At 42.2% G+C, this 16,010-nt stretch overlaps 1 protein-coding gene across 2 annotated transcripts in view; it reads left to right on the top strand.

Annotated features, from left to right (window-relative positions):
• large1 (LARGE xylosyl- and glucuronyltransferase 1) overlaps positions 1-16,010 on the top strand; it is a 199,182-nt gene that overhangs the window by 150,187 nt on the left and 32,985 nt on the right. For both annotated transcript variants that reach the window (XM_079493719.1, XM_079493720.1), the window contains exons 10-11: positions 3,224-3,379; positions 15,190-15,353. In XM_079493719.1, coding sequence (XP_079349845.1) covers positions 3,224-3,379; positions 15,190-15,353 — 320 coding nt within the window. The remainder of the gene's footprint in view (positions 1-3,223; positions 3,380-15,189; positions 15,354-16,010) is intronic.

The following is a 16,010-nucleotide window of genomic DNA, read 5'->3' as shown; positions in this document are numbered from 1 at the left end:
ATGTGTTGACCAGGCCCCGTTCTCTGCAGCTGTCTCCTGCTGGACTGCCTTCCACTCACTGCCCCTCTCTCTGCTCTGTGTCCACGCACGCACGCAGGCACGCACGCATACACGCACGCACACGTTTGTATTGCTGTACTTGAGATGAGATCTTCGTTTTAAGTAGGCATCGCAAAATTGGCAAACATAGCCCAAAAATGACCTGGAACAGCGATGCAGGTACGCAACAATGCCTGACCCTAACGTGAATCTATCCCTATGTGTAAGCTTAAAGTGCAATAAATGCTCCTTCCGAAGTCCAAACTTTTTTTTTTCTCCCAAGCGTTTTCAGAAAAGGGAGGTGAGGATAACATTGTAGGATACATTTTGACCTCATTCGGAACTTCTGAAAACTTCTGTTTTCCAAACTTTTGCTAAATATTTGCTAACCATAAAAACAACAATTTATCTTGTGAGGACCAGGGAAATTGCCCTCACAATGTGTATTTCTAAAATGCTAGTGTACTTGTGGGGACATAATTTGGCCAACACAAGTTTAGTAATACACGCACGCACGCGCGCGCACGCACGCATACACACACACACACACACACACACACACACACACACACACACACACACACACACACCAGCCCTCTTTGTTGACTTAATGTGTCTGTTTTCTCTTCACCTGCCATTCTCGCTCTCTCGCTCTCTCTCTCTCTCTCTCTCTCTCTCTCTCTCTCTCTCTCTCTCCCTCCCTCCCATAATTGGATTGGATTGGAGAGCCTGATAACTGAATGATTTTATACTGCCCATTTTTATTTTTTTGCACAGAAACTACATTTGCTTACAGACAGTAAATGTCATAATACTATGACATTATGGAATGTTACATTTTCTCCATCTCTGGCCAACCCTCTCTCTTCTTCTTCTTCTTCTTCCCATCCCTCTGTTTCTCTATCTCTCTCTCCTTCTTTCTCTCAAATGTATCTTTTTAGTCTAGTCATTTTCTAGTCTAGCCTATTTAGGCCTGGCGTCGAAAGCAAAGATTTGAGTTAAAATGTTCACTCTGTAATAACATATATTCAAAACTTTGAGGCACATTTTCACGATTTTTCAAAAATAGCAGACCTACAAGTTCATAGTGCTATGAGCTTGTAGATCTGCTATTTTGCAATAGCTAAAAGTATAACATAATGCTTTAAAACACCAAAAGGGGTTCCTGCCCAAAATGGGCTAGTCATTTTCTCGAAATTGCATTTGGTTCCATCATCGGATTCTAATAAAGCCCCTATTGTTAACTGTAATGAAACAAATCAAGCAGGTATTTTCACATAAATACGTGGGTGTAACGACAGACTATTTGTTATCCAGGAGAGTGATTTTGAGAGGGCAAAGCGAATGATTTTCTCATGGACACATCGTCAAGATTCGTCATTCTACTTCTATGTACTAGACAAATTATTATTTTGTTTCATCACTTAATAATGGCTGTTCTCCAGTAGTGTAATAATACAGGCACACGACTAAGATATTCCATAGAAATTCATACTTATTGAATGCCACATTAGCCATTATGAGCGCAAATATCCATTGCGTCCCACCCAGGCACAAGAACAACAACCCATAGCCTGAAGTGACATGGCTCGGCCAATAGAATGACGGACGGACGGACGGACGGACGGGGAGTGATGGTGGAGCCATATTTGAATCTGTTTGGAAACATCACTCACTTCTGTGTACAAACACTGGAAGTTGTCTATACGACCTTTAAACCACTTAAAACCCATTGTCCCTATAGAGCGTCGCAGTCCCGCCTCCTACCCTGGACCAGGAAATGATTCTCCGATCATTTTCCTCATAGACATTTCAGAAAGTAAACAACACTTTTTTTGTTGTTTTTCTTCTTTGTAATTATTTGTTTGGTCCAAAATATTGTTTGTGTTGTCATGAGTTGTCACGACTCGAGTTGGCTTTGTCCGCGGCGTAACCGTCTTTAAATAAATACTTTAAGAAATGTCCATGGGAAAAATGCATTGGGTTTCATTTCCTGGTCCATGGTAGGGGGCGGGACTGCAACGCTCTATATTGGGCTTGTCATAATGACAATGTTCAGAATTAGCAAAATGATCAGATCTAGAAGCTCACAACTGCTTGTGGTTATGGTATTTTCACTATTCATCATGTGATAATGTATATAGGGCTTAAAGGCCAGACAACAGATATTTTAACCCATTCAGACCTGGAATGCATCTGTGTCACCTTATAGCTTTTAACCATTATTTATAAACTTTTTTGTTCACAAATCAGCTAGTCTTTTAAACTAGCTGTTGTGAAAATGTGTGCAAATCTTTGAATATATATTATTTAACATTGAACGTTTGTAACTCAAATATTTGCTTCGGGGGGGGGGGGGGGGGGGGGGGGGGGGGCCTGGAACAACATATTTTCAGATGGGGGGTTCACGGCAAAATACAGATAATTCTGTGGGTCCTTGACATGGAAAAAGTTTGTTTCTCAGAAAACAGAACTTGGAAAACATTTAGTATAACCCGTTCTGGACGGGGAACCCCTTTTGGTGTTTTAACTAAGCATTATGTTATACTTTAGCTATTGAAAAATAGCAGATCTACAAGCTCGGTGGCGCGCTACGAGCTTGTAGATCTGCTATTTTTTTTTAAATTGTAAAAAAATGCGGCACAAATCTTTTTAATATTATATTCTTTCAGAGCGAACGTTTTTTTCTTCCAGGCCTAGCCTCGTCGGGTCTTTGTTCTAACAGTAATGCTTCCTCTTTCACGGGAACCCCTTTTGGTGTTTTAACTAAGCATTATGTTATACTTTAGCTATTGAAAAATAGCAGATCTACAAGCTCATAGCGCGCCACCGAGTGGCGCGCTACGAGCTTGTAGGTCTGCTATTTTTTTGAAAAATCGTAAAAAATGCGGCACAAATCTTTTGAATATTATATTCTTTCAGAGCGAACGTTTTTTTTCTTTCTTCCAGGCCCAGCCTCGCCGGGTCTTTGTTCTAACAGTAATGCTTCCTCTTTCAGGTGATCCACTGGAAAATAGCAGATCTACAAGCTCATAGCGCGCCACCGAGTGGCGCGCTATGAGCTTGTAGGTCTGCTAATCTGAAAAATCGTAAAAAATGCGGCACAAATCTTTTGAACGTTTTTATTTTTCCCAGGCCCAGCCTCGTCGGGTCTTTGTTCTAACAGCAATGCTTCCTCTTTCAGGTGATCCACTGGAACTCTCCTAAGAAACTGCGCGTGAAGAACAAGCACGTGGAGTTCTTCCGGAACCTCTACCTCACCTTCCTGGAGTACGACGGGAACCTGCTGCGGCGAGAGCTGTTCGGCTGTCCCAGCGAAACCGACCACAACAGTGAGAACGTAGGTGAAAGGAATGCTCCGTCCGTCCGTGCTGCTGCCGAACAACACAATAGGCCTATCTCACAGCCCCCTTTCCACGCCCCCTTCCGGTAGCTAGTGGTGTCATTTAACATTAGGCATTTACACTTTTTTTTCTCTGGAGAATCTAAGTACATTTCCTAATGTTAAAATGTCAAAGACCGATAATAATATGAAGAAAACACAAAGGTATAACAACTCAAATAAGTAGAATAAACCTTACCTTTACAAAACGGTAGTTTGTGGCTTGTGAAAATACCTCTTTTAACATGGAAGTCTATGGGCCGCAGAAAAAATAACACTATTAGCTCCAAAAGGGGGCGTGGAAAGGGGGCGGGGAAATGCTGTGAGATAGGCCTATTCAATGTATCGGCATGAGAAAACACATGCGTTTTACATTGCCAAAGGCAAGTGTCAAAATGTGGTAAACGGTTGAGAATGGGGAAAGAATATACAGTTGGGTTTTGGGTGGCGTTTGTGTGCACAGATTCACTGGACCAGCTGACTAAGGGGGCTCTTTATTGGTATGAGTGGGTATTGTCATAATTCTGCCCTGCAAACCTTGTTTGGTTTTGATTGTGAAGTCTCAGTTTGGTGTTTTACAGTGAGAACGATGCCGAACAGTACAGTAAGAATGTAGGTGAAATGCTCTGTCTGTGGTGCTGAAGCATTTCATTGAGAATATAGATGAAATGATCTGCCGGGTGCTGAACAATACAGTGAGACTGTAAGTGAAATGCTCTGTCCATGGTGCTGAAGCATTACATTGAGAAGGTAGCGCAGGTGAAATGCTCTGTCCGTGGTGCTGAAGCATTACATTGAGAATGTAACACAGGTGAAATACTCTGTCCGTGGTGCTGAAGTATTACATTGAGAATGTAACACAGGTGAAATGCTCTGTCCGTGGTGCTGAAGCATTACATTGAGAATGTAACACAGGTGAAATACTCTGTCCGTGGTGCTGAAGCGTTACATTGAGAATGTAGCGCAGGTGAAATACTCTGTCCGTGGTGCTGAAGTATTACATTGAGAATGTAACACAGGTGAAATACTCTGTCCGTGGTGCTGAAGCATTACATTGAGAATGTAGCGCAGGTGAAATGCTCTGTCCGTGGTGCTGAAGCATTACATTGAGAATGTAACACAGGTGAAATGCTCTGTCCGTGGTGCTGAAGTATTACATTGAGAATGTAACACAGGTGAACTGCTCTGTCCGTGGTGCTGAAGGATACATTGAGAATGTAACATAGGTGAAATGCTCTGTCCGTGGTGCTGAAGGATACATTGAGAATGTAACATAGGTGAAATGCTCTGTCCGTGGTGCTGAAGCATTACATTGAGAATGTACCGTAGGTGAAATGCTCTGTCCGTGGTGCTGAAGCATTACATTGAGAATGTAACGTAGGTGAAATGCTCTGTCTAGATTTGTATGTTAGCACGGCATCATGTGACACGTTGTGAGCTTGTAGATCGATGTCCTACTCCTGGACATGAAAACGCTTGAGAACGACTGACTTATCTAGTGCCTTTTTCAGCTAGCGGCACAAAGTGCTTCACAGCCACACAAAATCAGGACACCGAAAGCAACAATGCCGGCAACAATAAACTAAATTACACAAAAAATATAGTCAAAGAGTCTGGGGGCGTGGTAGCACACCTGGTAGTTCCACATGAAGGTGCAGATTGACCAGGTTTGAATTCAATCCAAATCCCTTCTGCTGCATTGCAAAAAAAAAATATCAATAAAGCCATCTGAATCTGACAATAGTTAACCCATTCTGGGCGGGAACCCCTTTGGTGTTAGCATTATGTTATGCTTTAGCTATTGAAAAATAGCAGATCTACAAGCTCATAGCGCGCCACCGAGTGGCGCGCTACGAGCTTGTAGGTCTGCTATTTTTGAAAAATCGAAGAAAGACTGACATAGAAACATAGCTTTTTCAGAAGACTGTCAGGATGTAGAAGACATTTTTAGAATCTGATCTCAGGTCAAAATGTGTTAAAAAGGCCATTTTGTAGCCTGAAAGTTGGTATAGGTTTGAGCCCAGGTAATTTGCACATTCTTGTCAAAGTGCCCTTGGAGCGTGAAAAGCACTGAACCAAACAACGTATCTTGGTATGTAGCCCATCTAATAAGCAGCGCATTGTGAGCTGCCCGTGGTGCTGGAGGAGAGCATGTCTGGTCATGTTGTCTTTGTCAGTGAGCTGTCCGTGGTTCTGAAGTGGTGGGTTGCAATTCTAGAGAGGTAGGCAATTGGTTTCTGTCCAGGGTGCTGGAACAGTCGGCTCCAATAAGTGTCTGCTATGGTCCCGAGGACATGAAACACAGACCTGTAAAAAAAAAATTGCCTGCAGGTTTCCACGAAAGCAAAATTGCATGTTATGTCGCTCTCTCGCTTTCTCTCTCTCTTATTATGACAATTATCTCTCTCTCTTTCACTCACTCACTCACTCACTACTACATTTTAGGACGGATGGAAAATAGCTGAAAGTAGCCTAGAAATTGGCAATCTACACGGCAATGCATTCAGAGCTTGTAGATTGGCTATTTTCCGGTGTGTGTGTGACATCGCCGCACAACCAACTATACAATAGTGACCAGATTTGACAGAGACTGCCATCGCGCAAATTCCAGCTTTTCACCAGAGGAGTTAATTTTTTTCAAGATGAGTTAATAGCACAGGCAGAATCTTCACATACTAGAGCATGTCTGAAATAAGTGTCAGAGCTGAAATCGACATGTAAATATGAAATAAATGCTTAAACATGTAGCTAGGTGTAATGTTAGAGACCACAGAAGTGAACCTTTCAAGCCTGTTTTCTCAACTCGCTGTTTTCTGCAAGACATTACTCTATAAGCCATATCTCCAAAACTGGTGGGCCAAACTGAACAACCAATATGTCAATTTGAAGCTATGATTCCCTGCTTTCATATGACATGAAAAATGAAAATTCAAAAAAATCCAATGGCAGTCCCAAATTTTGTCACATTATAGGTAAAATAATAGAAGAAGAAAAAACCCTAACCTGTAAATGTCTTGTCCAATACTAACCCCAACATGAAACGTTTCCCGAAAATTAAGAGTCTGAACACATCCGTGGAGGGTTTCACGGAGCGGCCATTCTTGTCAGTTGAGATATGAGCGCTTAATTTGAGTGTCAGTGGGGAGGCGCACGGAGAGGTGAGGGGTCGGGTGAGCTTAGCCACAGAATCTGTCACACCGATTATACAGATCTACTCTCAGCGTGCAAGCTCTGAACTCTCTCTCTAAAAGCAATCCGTCTGTGTCTGTGGGAGACACTTAGCTTTGCCCCAACAACAGGTATTAACCCATTCTGAACGGGATCCCCCTTTTGGTGTTTCAAGGATTATGTTATACTTTAGCTATTGGAAAATAGCAGATCTACAAGCGCTACGAGCTTGTAGATCTGCTATTTTTGAAAAATTGTGAAAATGTGGCGCAAATCTTTGAATATATATTCTTTCAGGGCATTTTTAACTCAAATCTTTGCTTCTGGGCGGGGTCCCTGGAACAACATATTTTCAGATGGGGGTCGGCGGCCAAATACAGACTTGGAAAAAGGTTGAGAACCACTGACATAGAAACGGAGGTTTTTCAGAAAACTGTCATGATTTAGAAGACATTTTCAGGTCCAAAAGGGTTAAACATACAGTGGTGGGAAGTGTAAGAGCCATAGTGGGGGTTAACGAGTCCTATCCAATGCACCTGTGTGATATTAGGAGGTTAACATGACCTGTAGAATGCAGCTCTGTGGGTTCTGAGTTAATTGTATTAATGCGCCTTAGCCAATGGGATGCTCCTTGCCATGTTGATTAGCAACTCATATTGTCTGGGGGGTTTGCTGGCAGTGTGAAGTGAAGCAGCTTTGGAGCAACACAGTTTTTGACCACACATACACACACAGAAAGGAAATAAGTTTTTGTATTGTTTTTTGATCAAAGTAAAGAACCTTTTTTTGTACAATACTGTGAAGAACTCCTTTTGTGCGTCAAGCTTTTGCCCTAACCGTAGACTACTACATTTAAGTGTGCAAATTTAAGAAGAGGAAGTTTGCCACTACAGGAAGTAACGAAGTACATTTACTCAGGTACTGCACTCAGTGATGTAAATAGGTTTTCAATGTAATGGGTCCCGGGACTCACACAGGTGGTCATTCAAATGCGTCCCAGAAAATTCTTATGGGCCCCCCCCCCCCCCCCCAAAAAAAGAAGGAAAAACAAAAACACTTTGATTTTTTTAATATATATTTTTAATGTATAGGCTAGTATAATCTGTAGTATTAGCACACATCAATGTTGAGGATGTAAGATAAAGTTGTCCTTTTTATTTTAGGAAATGTGGAACTTAAAAGTAACTTTAAGGTGTGTGTGTGAGTGTGTGCGTGGGTGCGTGCGTCCGTGCGTGCGTGCGTGCGTGCGTGCGTGCGTGCGTGCGTGTGTGTGTGTGTGCGTGCGCTTTAGTTTTCAGTGCAGGATAAAGTTGCTTCCTGTGGACGCAGTGGTCATTGGTTTAATTTGATCCATTATCAATAATCTGCGTTTTGGGACACAAAACGCACCGTATTTTAATCTCTGGTACAGTAACATTCTGAGGTACATTTTAGTTTACTGGAGTATTTACAATACTTTTACTTCTACTCCACTACACCTCAGATACAAATATTGTACTTTTACTCCGCTACAATTATTTAGTTACTGTTACTTTGTAGATTTGGACTATTATTACAAAAACTTACACTAACCACTTCAATGTGATGACTACGCCAACGTGATGCCTAATTATAACTCAATGGCTCGAGCGAGCGGAAGTTTAGCCTAGCCGGAAGTTTTAGCCTTTACCTCAATTTTGAGGTCCGGGCTTATACGTACCTGACGTCGTGAACGTGTCCGTCCACCTCCATTAAAGCGCTGCAATTCCTCCATTTCGCCAGTAGGTAGTGGCATCTTCAACGTCGGATAGCCTTACTGGGGGCTTGCTTATAGCGTACCGTGGAGGAATCGAGACAAACGCCACCTCCCATGCCCCCCGGTTAGCAACACATGAGCGGGGAGGAGTTGAGACTCTTGCCACTTTAACCCATTTTGGGGCGGGAACCCCTTTTGGTGTTGACATCATGTTATGCTTTAGCTATTGAAAAATAGCAGATCTACAAGCTCATAGCGCGCCACCGAGTGGCACGCTGCGAGCTTGTTGGTCTGCTATTTTTGAAAAATCGAAGAACGACTGACATAGAAACATAGCTTTTTCAGAAAACTGTCGGGATGTAGAAGACATTTTTAGAATCTGATCTCAGGTCAAAATGGTTTAGTTTCTTTCTCCACAGAGCGACGTCCCGGCTCCTCCATGGCAGAAGTATTGAAGTGTCAGCAACATAGGTCGGGCTAATTAATCATTTTGTAATTTCCCCCCATCGCCGTGTGCGCCAGTGCAGCCTTTTTTGCCACCAGCCAAGTCCCAGTGTGTCCTTAACTCTGGAAATAAGTTTGCTCACTCAATTTTTCAGAGTTTGAACAGCAATTCCATTATACGGTGATGATTAGCCTAATGAAGTCACTTGGGGATTGGCTGCAGCTGCGTGTCGCCACTCGGGGTCCTCCAAAGGGGCCCCGTGTCACCACCACCGCTCTGCTTCCTCGCCAAAAGCCAAACTCGGCACCCTGTTCGAAAAGTAAAGCGATACTGTCGACACTTTAGCAAACTGCGGTGAGCTCCACAGTTGTTTTTTTTCTCACTGTATCCCTCAGGACCTCGAGGCAAAAAAGAAAATGTCGGGCTTCTATGATTCTTCCAAGTTCTGCGTCAAGCCCTCGGCTGGAGTTGAAATAAAGTTAAAGCAGAAATAACATGCATGCATTTTAAAACTGTTTTTAATATTTAATATCATATTGTCTATGTCCCTCAAAGTTATTTCTAATGGTTTGAGCCTCAATCACCACTCTGATATAACCAGTCCTTGTCATTTCTTTTTGGACTTTGAAAGCAGTTTTAGCTGCAGTACCACAATGTCCTGAGGTGGTGGGGGTGCTGATATTTGATTATTTAATATTTTAGTCATTATAATACTGATGCTAGATAAAACCAGGCTTGTTTCCATTCCATGCCAGCATGGAAAATCAACAATGGCGGACATTGTAAACAAATAAACAAAGTGGAAATGCAAATTTGGAACTGAAGAGGAGGAATTATACAAAGTAGGGTGACATTGATGACATCACGATGAGGACAAAATCAGAGCTGTTCCTGAGAGCAATTTCCATTAAAGCACCCATATGATATGAAAGCCTGATTGTTCAAACCCATTTTGACCAGATTCTAAAAATGTCTTCTACATCCTGACAGTTTTCTGAAAAAGCTATGTTTCTATGTCAGTCGTTCTTCGATTTTTCAAAAATAGCAGACCTACAAGCTCGTAGCTATTTTTCAATAGCTAAAGCATAACATAATGCAAAAAGGGGTTCCCGCCCAAAATGGGTCAACATGGCGCCAGCATCGCGGGGAAAAAGGCACAAATGAAATCCGAAATGTGGATGGCAGAAAATCCACCAAGGACAGCGATTTTAGGAGAAGAGTTATGAAAATCCACCTCTCCACTGCTCTCAACTGAAAATATACGGTATATGCCTTCCCATAGTTCGGAACGGTGGGTCGTTGCTATGGGAACCGGACCAATGTTAAAGGCTTCCGTATAGGCATCAACCATTATATAGACAGAGTCCACGTTGGGGTACGTACGGACTTGGTATATGACGCACCCCATTCGACTGGTATCATGTATTGAATCGGTGAAATCATCCGTTATCAGCACGTTTGAATGGTGCCAAAATGTCCATACTGGCATCCTCACTGTTCAGTATGTCATTATCTGCGATTGTAGCATTGTCATTATCACTGATGTCCTGACGGAGGCGCGCCGTGTCTGGTGGCCATGAGCTGCGTGAGGCCAGCCGAGCGAGTCGCTAGCCGAGCGAGTCGCCGTGCCGAGCGTTGCGAAGGCCACCAGACCCGACTCAGCGCCGTCCGAGTTACATCCTGATAGGCAGAGAATAGTATATATTAGTAGCTCCTAGTTCCATGCACCACAATAGTTGGAAATGACACGTCCACCAGGGGGAAACCTTGACCAGGCTATGTGGTGAGGATGCCAGTATGGACATTTTGGCACCATTCAAACGTGCTGATAACAGATGATTTCGCCGTTCCAATGCAGAGATAGCGGTCGAATCCGCTGATATGACGCCACCTAGCGTCGACGTACGTATATATACGGACATGGGAGAGAAAGAATTAAAGAAAGAAGAAGAAACAAAAGTTAGAGCACAGAGAGTTTGAGCTGTTAAAGGACAACTTTAGTTTTTTTCAACCAAGGTTCATGTTTTAGGATGTTATTAGAGAAAGTAAAAGATGAGTGTTATTTTTTTTTCATTTGCTGCTTTCTTTTGTTTTAGGGATTGTAGCTGTTTTTTACAGGGGGCATTCGAGCATGGTGCTAAATATGTATTTTTTTACAAAATATTTTGGCGATTTATTTTTTTATTATTTACTAAACTAGTCCTAATAAACCCCAGGAAATTACATCTGGCCACAAATAAATCACAGGATCTACTCAATGTGAAGGTAGCCTACTGGGGGGAAGCCACACTGTGTGTCATAGGCTCAATGTCAGTTTGACACATTCAGTAGATCTCGTGATGTTTTGTGGCCAGATGAAATTTCCTGGGGTTTATTTAGACTATAATAATAAATAATTAAAAATTAAATCGCTATAAAATGTTGTAAAAAAATACATATTTAGCCCCATGCTCGAATGCCCCCGCCCCCCTGTCAAAAACAGCTAAAATCCCTAAAATGAAAGAAAGCAGCAAATGAAAAAGAATAACACTCATCTTTTAGTTTCTCTAATAACATCCTAAAACATGAACCTTGGTTGAAAAAAACTAATGTCCTTTAATGATCTAATAATTTAATAATTGTTTTAATTCACTGTGTGTGTGTGTGTGTGTGTGTGTGCGTGTGCGTGTGCGTGCGCGTGTGCGCACTCAGAGTAGCTGCAATAAAAATAGATCTACCATTCGTAACTGGTTCGCGCTTAACATCTCTGCACTGAATCACACTGCCCTGAGGAAGCAGCCCCCCCCCCCTTCTTAATCCATAGAGATGTGTGCGACTGTGATGAGCGTTGATCACATTATTGTTGGGGTAACTCACAGCCAGTGTGTGATAGAGGCCTGGAACTGTGTCACATCGCTCCATGGTAAGACTGAGCTTCTTGTTTGGTCCATATATTCTCCCCTTCATTTTCCCCCTGTAATTTAAAGTTTGCATTAACCCATTTTGGTGTTTTAAACATTATGTTATAATTTAGCTATTGAAAAATAGCAGATCTACAAGCTCATAGCGCGTCACCGAGTTGGCGCGCTACGAGCTTGTAGGTCTGCTATTTTTGAAAAATCGTGAAAATATTTATTTCAGAAAACTGGAGGATTTAGAAGACATTTTCTTTAAATTTCGACGTCAGGCCTAAATGGGTTAAAAGAATATTGAAAAAATAATAATAATAATTAAAGGAATACACAACTCCACAAGATCTCCCCGGATGACCTCAAAGAGCTGAAACGGAATACTGATCAAATGTCATTAGTCTGAGAGCCTGTCTGTCTGTCGTTAGTCTGAGAGCCTGTATGTCTGTCGTTAGTCTGAGACCCTGTCTGTCTGTCGTTAGTCTGAGAGCCTGTCTGTCTGTCGTTAGTCTGAGCGCCTGTCTGTCTGTCGTTAGTCTGAGAGCCTGTCTGTCTGTCGTTAGTCTGAGACCCTGTCTGTCTATCGTTAGTCTGAGAGCCTGTCTGTCTGTCGTTAGTCTGATAGCCTGTCTGTCTGTCGTCCGGGGAGAAGGGCATCAATAAGACACTACACACTGACATAATCCAAATGGAAGTTGTATTATTGCACTCTGATGAAAAGGGCCTTTTATCTTGCATTTGTAGGGGAAATATGAAGTTCCATAGTCCCGAGGGCTATAATAATCATTATTGGCACAAATAGTAACATTTGTTTAACAACGACCTGTTTTAGCAGGTAGACAGCTATAGTAACAAATTGGTGCTGTAGTCGCATTGCTAATATAACAGCCCTGTGAGGGAAAGGGTGCCTAACTTCATTTGTTGGTTTGTTTGTTTATTTATACTCAAAACCATACTTTTGGGTATGCTTTGGGTAGTTTTGGGTATTCCTTTGGGTAGTTGTGGGTACTTTTGGGTATTCCTTTGGGTACTTTTGGGTATTCCTTTGGGTATTCCTTTGGGTAGTTTTGGGTATTCCTTTGGGTAGTTTTGTGTATTCCTTTGGGTAGTTTTGGGTATTCCTTTGGGTAGTTTTGGGTATTCCTTTGGGTACTTTTGGGTATTCCTTTGGGTACTTTTGGGTAGTTTTGGGTATTCCTTTGGGTACTTTTGGGTAGTTTTGGGTATTCCTTTGGGTAGTTTTGGGTATTCCTTTTGGTAATTTTGGGTATTCCTTTGGGTACTTTTGGGTATTCCTTTGGGTATTCCTTTGGGTAGTTTTGGGTATTCCTTTGGGTAGTTTTGGGTATTCCTTTGGGTAGTTTTGGGTATTCCTTTGGGTAGTTTTGGGTATTCCTTTGGGTAGTTTTGGGTATTCCTTTGGGTACTTTTGGGTAGTTTTGGGTATTCCTTTGGGTAGTTTTGGGTATTCCTTTTGGTAGTTTTGGGTATTCCTTTGGGTACTTTTGGGTATTCCTTTGGGTACTTTTGGGTAGTTTTGGGTATTCCTTTGCGTACTTTTCGGTAGTTTTGGGTATTCCTTTGGGTAGTTTTGGGTATTCCTTTGGGTAGTTTTGGGTATTCCTTTGGGTAGTTTTGGGTATTCCTTTGGGTAGTTTTGGGTTTTCCTTTGGGTCGTTTTGGGTATTCCTTTGGGTACTTTTGGGTTTTCCTTTGGGTACTTTTGGGTAGTTTTGGGTATTCCTTTGGGTACTTTTGGGTAGTTTTGGGTATTCCTTTGGGTAGTTTTGGGTATTCCTTTGGGTATTCCTTTGGGTAGTTTTGGGTATTCCTTTGGGTATTCCTTTGGGTACTTTTGGGTATTCCTTTGGGTAGTTTTGGGTATTCCTTTGGGTACTTTTGGGTAGTTTTGGGTAATTTCGGTTACATTTGGGTAGTTTTGGGTACTTTGGGGCAATTAGTAGGACCCCTGTTTTATGCCTCGTCAAAACGTGGTATTCTCACCTAATGTCCACTAATAATCTTCCACCTATAATGACATGCCCGAAATAGGGACACCAGGTTGAACGTGGTTAAAGATGAATGAGCTTGAATCTATTTAAATGAACGTGAAATTAAACAAATTAAACACTTAATTAGCATATTATCACCATTGAACACGCCTCAACTGCTAAATTCCATTTTAACACTTCAACTGAGCATGTTTTCTTTGAGCATCACCATCAAGTGCATTTATTTTCTTCCCCATAATTGTGTAATACATTTGAAATAGAAACATTGTTTTTTATCTGTGCCTTTACTTCCACTCTAGTGTTTTTATTTAATTATTATTATTATTATTGAGTGGTGTAAACCACTCCTACAACTGGCTTTGTTAGTTTACGTGTCTGTTCGTACCAATTGAGTGGTGTAAACCACTCCTACAACTGGCTTTGTTAGTTTACGTGTCTGTTCGTACCAAAAAATGAGCATGGTTGCTATGGTCACCCAGTTCACACGGGTGTGATTTCATTCAGACATTACGTCAGACCACAGTTGATCAGTCTATATAAGACCTTACACCACTCAGTTCACACGGGTGTGATTTTTATTATTGCGACGGACAAGAGCAGAGCCTGTATGATATACTGTATCACTATCAACCATTGTTTCTTTTTGTTTTTTTTCTACTTTTTTATCCCACAATGTTGCAACCCATTTTTTCACCCAGTGTCAATTATCTAATGTAATCCTGGGTGCTACACTTCCTCTGCCAACCTGGGGGGGGCAGCGGACTGACTTCATGCTTCCTTTTATGCATGAGGAGTCCAAGCTGCTTCTTTTCACCTGAAGGGGGGGGGGGGGGGGTTCCCTCCCCGGCTGGACGTAGTGCGTGGAAGGAACACGTTATTCCGGCCAGTTCCTTTCCCCTCCACCAGGCTGGCCAGGGGGAGGTAGTTTATATTAATGACAGCGGTATTGGCAATTATGTAGCCAATGTTTTCAAACATTTCCGAAGTCATTCGAAGAGTGTGCACTTTTTAACAACATGGGTGGTCTAGGACTCTCCAAAAAATCTGTTTGGTATCAGACCCACCAAGCTGGTATCGGTCGGGTTCTAGACTACTCACTCCCAACCTGTGGGCCAGGGCCCACTGGCAGGCCATCTCGATATTGCAAGTGGGCCCCCAAATCAATCGCAAAACACACACACACACACACAAGATCGTATTGGGAATACAACAACAATATCTATCCGTCTGTCTGTCTGGTTTTTCATTTTCCTCTCCTTTCCAACTGTGCCCCTAGAGTAAGTAACTACTTAACCCATTTTGGGCGGGAACCCCTTTTGGTGTTTTAAACATGTTATAATTTAGCTATTGAAAAATAGCAGATCTACAAGCTCACCGAGTGGCGCGCTACAAGCTTGTAGGTCTGCTATTTTTGAAAAATCGTGAAAATATTTATTTCAGAAAACTGGAGGATTTAGAAGAATTGTTTTAAATGTTGAGGTCAGGCCTAAACTATTATCCCCTGTCTTGTCTGCGTTCAGCTCCAGAGGACCCTGTCGGAGCTGGACGAGGATGACCCGTGCTACGAGTTTCGCCGGGAACGCTTCACGGTGCATCGCACGCACCTGTACTTCCTCCACTACGAGTACGAGACCAGCACCGACCACACGGATGTCACGCTGGTCGCCCAGCTCTCCATGGACAGGTACCATTCCCACTGAAACCACTCACTCCAGTGTTGATTTTTAGTTTTAGTCATAGTCTTATACTCAGGCCTGCACACAACTGGTGCGCCAGTGCGCATGCGTCGTCAAAATGTTTTCTGCACGGTAGATCAAAGGATGCAAGGCGCATTTGCGCACCAAGAGCTGCGACAGTTATATGTAGAGAATCTGACAGGTATTCAAAAGGAACTCAAATATGAGTTCTGTAAGTAGACTTAGAAATAAAACTAGTGTTGACTAATCTTTACACGCGACTCTTATTTTGAAGAGGAAGTCAGAGCACAGGAAGTCTGTTTCAGTTGTAAACAAGCTACTATGACACTTTCCCAAAGTTTACGTTGCTCCTGTCATAGTGCTAGTCGCTAAACCACGCGACCATATTTACAATGTGAAAACCATGCATCTGTCACTTGAACAACACTGGAATTACTTTATTTAAACATGGAACCTGCAGCAGTAGGTGAGTAATTAATTGTATCTGTGTAGGACATTTCAGTGCTGCTAACAAACCTCCTGCTGCTTAACGACCACACTGTTTGTGACTGTAGTTTAGAAATTGTCAATATATTTAGTCTTAGTTTTAGTCCTCATAGCTTATTTTGCATTTAGTTTTCGTCCGTGAAAAAAAGGTAGTCGAC

Source organism: Electrona antarctica (assembly GCF_951216825.1).
Source record: "Electrona antarctica genome assembly, chromosome: 23".
Lineage (NCBI taxonomy): Eukaryota > Metazoa > Chordata > Actinopteri > Myctophiformes > Myctophidae > Electrona > Electrona antarctica.
The sequence above is the reverse complement of the archived record's forward strand: the minus strand, read 5'-3'. Positions and strand labels throughout refer to the sequence as shown.